The following is an 8,011-nucleotide window of genomic DNA, read 5'->3' as shown; positions in this document are numbered from 1 at the left end:
TATGGATCATCATCATTGGATATGGACCAGCCGAAGATCATACTCATTTATTCGGAAAGATTTCAAATCAAATTCCCATTTGGACAAGGAAAAAAGGAAACAAATTCAGACATTAAAAGAAGCAGCAATAATTTCTGTAGTACAGGGGCAATAAAATTGAAGAACAAGTGGGTGTAACTCTATCTGATATCTTTTCTCACATACGGAAGTATTCTGTCTCGATTTCGTCTGGTACCAGCTTTTGACGTGGTCTGCACATTTTAGTGACAATAATTCTGCCATGTCTGTCACTTTTCTCTTTCATTCATTTGCAGGTCTTAAACTAAGCTATAACACACACTTTAAAACCAACCATTCATCAAAGAAAACTCAGAATTGCAAGTATGTTTTGTTTACCTTTGTAGCAGAAGAAACACAAACACGCACGTGATTATTACGAAATCAACATGCCAGCTGGAATGCTAATATTAAGGGATAAATCAACTTTTAGTTCCTGAAATTTTATAACTTTTCTTAACACGAGTCCATGAATTTAGGGCCCTTTTTTGTGTCATTTTGATGATACGACACTAGAAGATTATGCCCTTTCATTAGAAAAGACTAAAAGTTGACTTTCTTTTTTGTCAAATTAGGAGATTAATAGGGATAGAAAAAGAAAAAAATACCAAATTTAAAGGTTAAAAATTGATTTTATCCCTAACGTAGTATAATATTTAACAATAAGGTGAACATGTGAGGTTATAGTACGGACATTAGATTTTGGTGATTTGGTCTATGGTTCGAGAATGGGCCCACTTAAGCGCATGCAAGAACTAGAATCATAAACATGCAAAACTCAAATTAATAATTATATATATATATATATAATTATTTGTATTTATATAAGATATGAATGTTGTTAATAAACTAAGGAAATTTTAAATTTTAGATTATATATTATAATAATTTATTACGGGGACGGTCTTTCTAACTTAATTTCCTTCATTTATAATTTTATAATTCAAATTTTTTATTTTGCTTAAGATCTTATTATGGGTTTTTTTTATATATATAAAATAAAAAAATCTTTAAAATTTATTTAGATACAAGTATACATTTTTATTTTTAAAGGTTTTACTTTCTTGTATAGAGTATTTCAAATAAAATGAATAATTCGAGCAATATATAATTCATCCATAGCCATTACGATGCCTATAACCTAAGCTCCATCGTCAACTGAGAGTCTTTGTTGTGGATAAAATGAAAAGTATTTTTATTATCGGCAAATAAAACTCAAATCAATCAGTTCATACAACTTACCCATGATCATGAAACAAAAAATATCTTTGACTTCAAATCACATGTGCGGAAAAAGTATATCTGAAAAAGGAAAGGATTTAAATGCAATTACGTATATAGTTACTGTTAAATTTGTCTCGAACCGACTCCACTCATTTATAAAATTTGTCTCGACCTAACTCGAATCTGAATTATATTTATAAAATTTGACCTTATTAAATAGGATCAAGTTAGAATCCGTCAATTTTAGATTAATTTGTCATCCTTAATTGAAGATACTGATTCTCATGCATTTCCTCTTCATCATCATTTTTTTTACAACATTTTCTGTGGTTCTTAAGGAGACAAATCTTTACAACCTGGTGTGCAAGATTTCTAGGCCAATCGGCCTTTGCCCCTAAATAACCCTATGCAGTTATAAACATAAAATTTTATATTAAAAGATACGAATTTTAAAAAGTATATTAATATTTGGAGAGTATATGATTAAATCATCAATAAAAAAATATAAATAAACGATAAACTATATTAGAATTTGAAATTTTCATGATCCATCTGTCCATCCCTAACCCCCACACGCCCCCTATGGCTGCTCTGCTGCCTATAAAGAGCAGCCATTGCCGAGTCCTTCTGCTCACCATATCATCCCTTCTTCGCAGTCTTTTCTTGAAACAGTATCTTGAAAATGGCGTCGAGCTCAATGTCGTCGCACGGTTCCGGTTCGTGGACGGCGAAGCAGAACAAGGATTTCGAGAGGGCTTTGGCCGTTTACGACAAAGACTCAGCCGACCGTTGGTACAATGTTGCCAAGGCTGTCGGAGGTAAAACTGCGGAAGAAGTGAAGAGGCACTACGAGCTGCTGGTGAATGATGTGATGAAAATCGAGTCGGGTCAAGTGCCATTCCCCAACTATAGGACCACCACCGGCAGGAACTCCGGAGGTAAACACTCTCACATGTGATGATAATATTTTCGGTATTCGATAATCATAAGAATGTCGGCTTATTTTCACGCGGCTAAATCACACACTCTTATTACATGAATATATATGTAATATTCTTCTTTTAATACGCAGGATGAAGAATCTCAAGGCTGGATTAATGGAGAAAGGCTCATGCACCTACGTTAAACATCGATGAACCTCCATTATGCACCTACTAATAATGATATTAGGATAATCACGATTAGTGATTTCATAATATTCTCTTAATATTCTAAGTTAAGTTTTGCTTGTTCTTATATATATATATATATATATATACATATGCATGTCAGTAATGATATTGTATCAAATAATAATATTAATATTAATAAATTCGTCATTATTCATGACTTTTAAATTTCCATCAACATAAATATGGTTATCCGTTAAAAAGGCGAGATGGCAATAGAACCACCGTATTCTGCATGCATGTCAAAGGGTAATGACTTTTTAGGTCAAATTTTAATATTCTTCCTACATTATAATTAAATTTAATCTTTACATTTTAAATAAATCTTAATTTTTTTATTCTCAGCTATATTAAAGAAAAACTTCACCCTAAGTGAGAAATAATAATTTTCAATTAATATCTAAATTTTAAAAAAAATAATATACTAAGATTATCTAATTTTTAAAATTAAAAATGAGAGGGGCAACTTAGAGGCGATTTGTTTACTATTAACTTGTCAAAATGTGGCATGGAAATAGAAATAATTAGGGATCGATTTAGGATCAAATATTCGAAGGAATCATTTATCTAAGTTCAAAATAATAGAGATTTGTTAAGTATTTAATCTAAAAAAAATGCAAGGGATAAAAGTCTAATTTTACTTAAGTTTAAACTGATACGAGACTAAAATGCTATTAGACCAAAAACTTCAGGAATAGCAAGAGCCACATCCACTCTCCATGTACATTAATCATCGGAAACAACTAGGGGTGTAAACGAGCCGAGTCGAGCTCGAGTATTGTTGAGCTCGGCTCGAAAACTCTAAAATGAAGCTTGACTCGACTTGAAAACTCGTGAGCTTAAAATTTTTAAGCTCGACTCGAACTCGAAATCCTGAAATGAAGCTCGTTAGCAGCTCGAAAAGGCTCGAAATGAAAAAAAACTTAAACTTAACTAGATTGAAGCCTTAAACTCAAACTCGAACCTGAATCTTAAATACATAAAAATTTTATTGTATTTTTTAAAAACAAATCAACACATAAATGTTAATATTATTAACAATTTATTTTTTAAAAAATAAAATCTTAATATATTATATTTTCGAGCTGCTCACGAGCTTTTCGAGTTGAGCATCAAGCAGCTTATTTCGGTTCGTTAAGAATTCGAGTCGAGCTCGAGCTCGAGTCAGTTCATTCGATCCGAGTATTTATCGAGCATTGACCAAGTCAATCTCGAGTAACTCACGATCTGTCTCGTCTCATTTACATCCCTAAAAACAACATTGTCTGTATGCATTTCGATCGGCCAATGTCAATATTATTTTAGTCATTTTTATTATGTTAAAAATTGAGTTTTAATATTCTATTATTTTAATTTAGCTTAACCCGGTATCTTTATTTTTTTATAATCTTAATAATAAGTCTAAATGTCCTTTTTATCTTTTATAAGGTAAAAGTCATTTTATTACTATTGACGCAACAATTGATAATGTTTTCTAATATTACAGAAGGATAGGACAAAATTATGTAAAATCAAATTTAAAAATTAAAATTTTATTTTGCTTTTAAAAAAATTTGAGAATGATAACCACAATCTTAAATATAGACGTATAAATAAATAAATAAATAAATAAATAAATAAATACCGAAGATATCATAATAAAATTTATTTTCTATCTATATAATATCTAAATTATTGAAACTCGTCTTCAATCATACATCGAAAAATATTATACGATTAAATGTACTTAAGTTCACGTATTCTATATGCTGTAACAACAATTGAATCAACTAATTAAAACTTTTTTTAAAGAAAAAAACTAATTTGAATAATAAAATTTATATAAAAAAACAGTAAGGATTTACAACTAGAATGGTAAATTAAACATATAATTGGGATTTTCTTCTATAATTATTAAAACAAGAAAACTAACTATTTACGATCATATATGGATTACACAATGAAAAAGTAAAAAAAATACATCTAAAAAAAATATTGAATAATAGGTAAATACGAACAAATCTGACTGTTACGGTAAATGAACTACAACATGATATTAAACTATTGAAAGACAACCGGTAAACATCAATCAGGATCAAACATCGTGAGAAAACCATCTATGAACACATAATGTCTATCCAAATCTAATTCGAGTGTCTAAAATAGAAAAGATCAGCGGGATAACAAATGAGCGTTACCTTCATTAGTCGCAATGATGTAAAATCAAACTCTAAAAAATAAACGACAAAAATGATCAAACGGCCAACAATAAACACGTGTTATCTTATTAATTACACCATAAAATAAAAAAGATAAATAAATGAGTTAATTTATAAATATTTATACATGGCCCGCATACATCATCGAACAACGATAGATGTAAGCCCATAGCAAATTTTGGGCAGCGGCCCTTCACCGTTTGACTTTTGTTCTTCGTGAAACCACCACACACTCGGCCTAATCTTTGACTCTCCGGAATTTTCTCTTCTTCGAGAATAAACATCTTTAAATTTAAATTTTATTTTCCGTGATTTCTTTTTCTGATTTAACGCTAATTTAATTTAAAAATTAGTAATAAATTATGTCTAATATATTATATTATATCAACATATTTTATAATTTAAATTTAATATTGTAATTATCATGAAATATATTAATATAAATGTATATCAACATATTTTTTCTTTGTGTTTCATTTTCTTAAGAAACATGTATAGTAAAATTTATTTTTTTAAATGAAATAACAGGCGTAGTAAAAGTTATTTTTTTAAAAAATAAATAAAATATGATTTTCCCCTCAAACTTATCACTGTTTAAATTTAATTCAGATCGATTATATCCTTACACAATTTATCTAAGCTTGATTATCTAATAAATATGAAAAACATATCATTCAAGACAGCTACGAACTGTATAAAATAAATTGAAGACAATATGAATATATAAAGGTATTTAAATTTACAAATATTTTGAATATAAAATATAAGTATTTAATTTAAGTTAATTTCCTTTCTTAAGTTGTCTTTCTTTTCTTGTAAGATGAATGAATGACCCTACCACAACAACGTTGCCTAGCTGTCTCATATAAGTCATTATCAACACTATTAAATTCTTTAATTGATGCATATCGTACGATCGCATCCAATTTTTTAATTAAATATTCTAATAAACTGCACTCAATTTCATGTCTGAGTTCTTCTTTATCATTTTAATATACTAATTATTTGTTAATGTTACTTAGACACTTTATGTTTGAGGACCCACTTATAAAATGTATTTTATTTTAATTTTATGTGGATTTAGGATTGTTTGATGAGTTAAAATAGGCGATTAAGATTAATTCTTTATTTTTTTTGAGTGAATATATTTTCATTTCCTACTGTTAATCTCAATCATCTATTTTCTCTCATTCAAAAATAGGCCATTCCCAACTATGACACTCGTTCTAAATTTGTCCATAAACTTTTAAACTTTACAATAATATCCCCCAAAATCATTCAAAAGTTTAGGGACCAACATAGAACAAGAGTCATATATTAAGATGAATTTGAAATATTCAAAAGTCTAGGGATTAATTTAGAATGTCATAGTTTAAGAATGAGATTGGATTGTTCAAAAGTTTAGGGATTAATTTAGAATGAGAGACATAATTTGGGGACATGTAATACAATTAACTCTTAAGAAAATCAATGTACCTTTTGACTCTTACTTTAGTTTTAATATGCAAGTTGATGCATGATTTTTTTATAATCCAACTCTTAAATTTTTGTTGGATGCAATTTGGCCCTTGATTTTTGAATTTGTATTAAATTAAAATTTGAAATACAAATCTTACCTCTTTGTTTTTTTTACTTTTTCTATTTATTTTAAATCATTATTTTAAATTTGTACAAAATTATCATGGACTAGATTATATATCAAAGTTAAAGTTAAGTGTCAATTTGCATTAAAAAAATTAAGGTGGCGTTTGGTTTGCTAGAATGTTTCTGAGGGAATTGGAACATGTGAAGGAATTAAAATCTGTCAGGAATTGGAATTCAATTCCATATTCTGTTTGGTTCGCAGATATGTCAGATGAATTTGATTTCAGTAATGTAAAATGACAGAATTGTCCTTCTTGTTTTTTTTTGCCTAATTTTAGTTTGTTTTATAAATTACATGTAGCAATATATTATAAAAATTTTAAAAAAATTAAATTTAAATTTTATTGATTGATTATTCATTTCAATAAATTATAAAAATCATGCTAATAAACATCATAAGTTAAAATCATCCCAATTAGGGATGGTCATTGGTCGGGTTGGGTCAGGTTTTTGGTCCACCGACCCGACCCGAGAACAAGGGAACCTCCATCTAAGACCCGACCCGACCAAAATAAAGTTTCACCCGACCCGAATATATGAATTAGAAACCCGACCCGAAATAATAATAAAATTATTTTTATTCAATAAAAACAGTGACTTAATTGGACAAATATATATATATATATATATAGAGGGGTATTATTGTAATTATTCCTAAATATATAAGGTAAAATTATATATATTTTCGGGTCGGGTATTTTTCACCCTAAGCCCGAACTCGACCCGACCCGAATATCACACTTAAAAAAACCGACCCGACCCGACCAAAATAAAGTTTCACCCGACCCGAATATATGAATTAGAAACCTTACACGACCTGAAATAATAAAAAAATAATTTTATTCAATATATGAATAAGTTACCAAAAGATTGATGAGAGTAGCATGGTCAAATTTCAATTCCCTCCAACAAGGGAATTGAATTCCATCATAGAATGGATATAATTCACTTTCCCTCATTTGATAGAAAGTTGAAGCTATGAGGGATTCCAATTCCCTTAGAAAACTTGAACCAAACATGGGAAAGTGGTGGAATTGGATTCTAATTCCCCCTAATTCCAAAGGATTCATGCCAACCAAACGTCACCTAAGGGTCAAATTGTTAATTAAAATCAAAATTAAGGGTGAAAAAGTACTTTAATTGATTTTAAAATATAAGGGAGTTGAATCAAAGATTTATTATTGTTATGGAAAACAATGAAAAATAATAAAAATGAATTGCACACCAACATGCATGGTTCAAAGATGCACATACATAATAAACTAAATGGCATGGATTGGCAAATGATTTACACAGTATGGGCAGGTAAGTATGTGGACCCATTATTATAGCATTTCTCCAAAAATAATGTCATCAACTTGCATTTCTGGAAATTAAATATTCTTCACCTAAAACACATTCATTTCCCAAATAAACCACACTGCACATTGATTTTCCACCTCAAAAATTGTTTCCTACCCAACACAAATAAACTTTACAATAAAAAATCCATCTTTTTAAATATCAAAAACTCATATTTTCCTCTGTCTTTTGACATGTTTTAGGTCGTCCGTTAGTTGTTTTCGTTCATCATTTTTTTTTCAAGTTGGATTTGTCATTTTCACAACTGATCAAGACAACATTTATTTGTTATCATGCTTATCTTCCTTGTTTTGGATCATTCGAGTGAACTTGGATACATGATTTATGTTTGTGATTAATTTTCTCACGTCGATCGAC

General features: G+C 29.1%; 1 protein-coding gene across 1 annotated transcript; it reads left to right on the top strand.

Annotated features, from left to right (window-relative positions):
• The first annotated feature begins 1,932 nt into the window (after positions 1-1,932).
• Positions 1,933-2,358, top strand: LOC120214829 (protein RADIALIS-like 2). The gene is made up of 2 exons (XM_039212630.1): positions 1,933-2,219; positions 2,354-2,358. The coding sequence occupies exons 1-2, from the start codon at positions 1,964-1,966 to the stop codon at positions 2,356-2,358; spliced, it is 261 nt and encodes an 86-aa protein (XP_039068561.1). The 5' UTR covers positions 1,933-1,963.
• Positions 2,359-8,011: the final 5,653 nt, after the last annotated feature.

The sequence above is a fragment of the Hibiscus syriacus genome, unplaced genomic scaffold (assembly GCF_006381635.1).
Source record: "Hibiscus syriacus cultivar Baekdansim isolate YM2019G1 unplaced genomic scaffold, ASM638163v2 tig00110109_pilon, whole genome shotgun sequence".
Lineage (NCBI taxonomy): Eukaryota > Viridiplantae > Streptophyta > Magnoliopsida > Malvales > Malvaceae > Hibiscus > Hibiscus syriacus.
The sequence above is the reverse complement of the archived record's forward strand: the minus strand, read 5'-3'. Positions and strand labels throughout refer to the sequence as shown.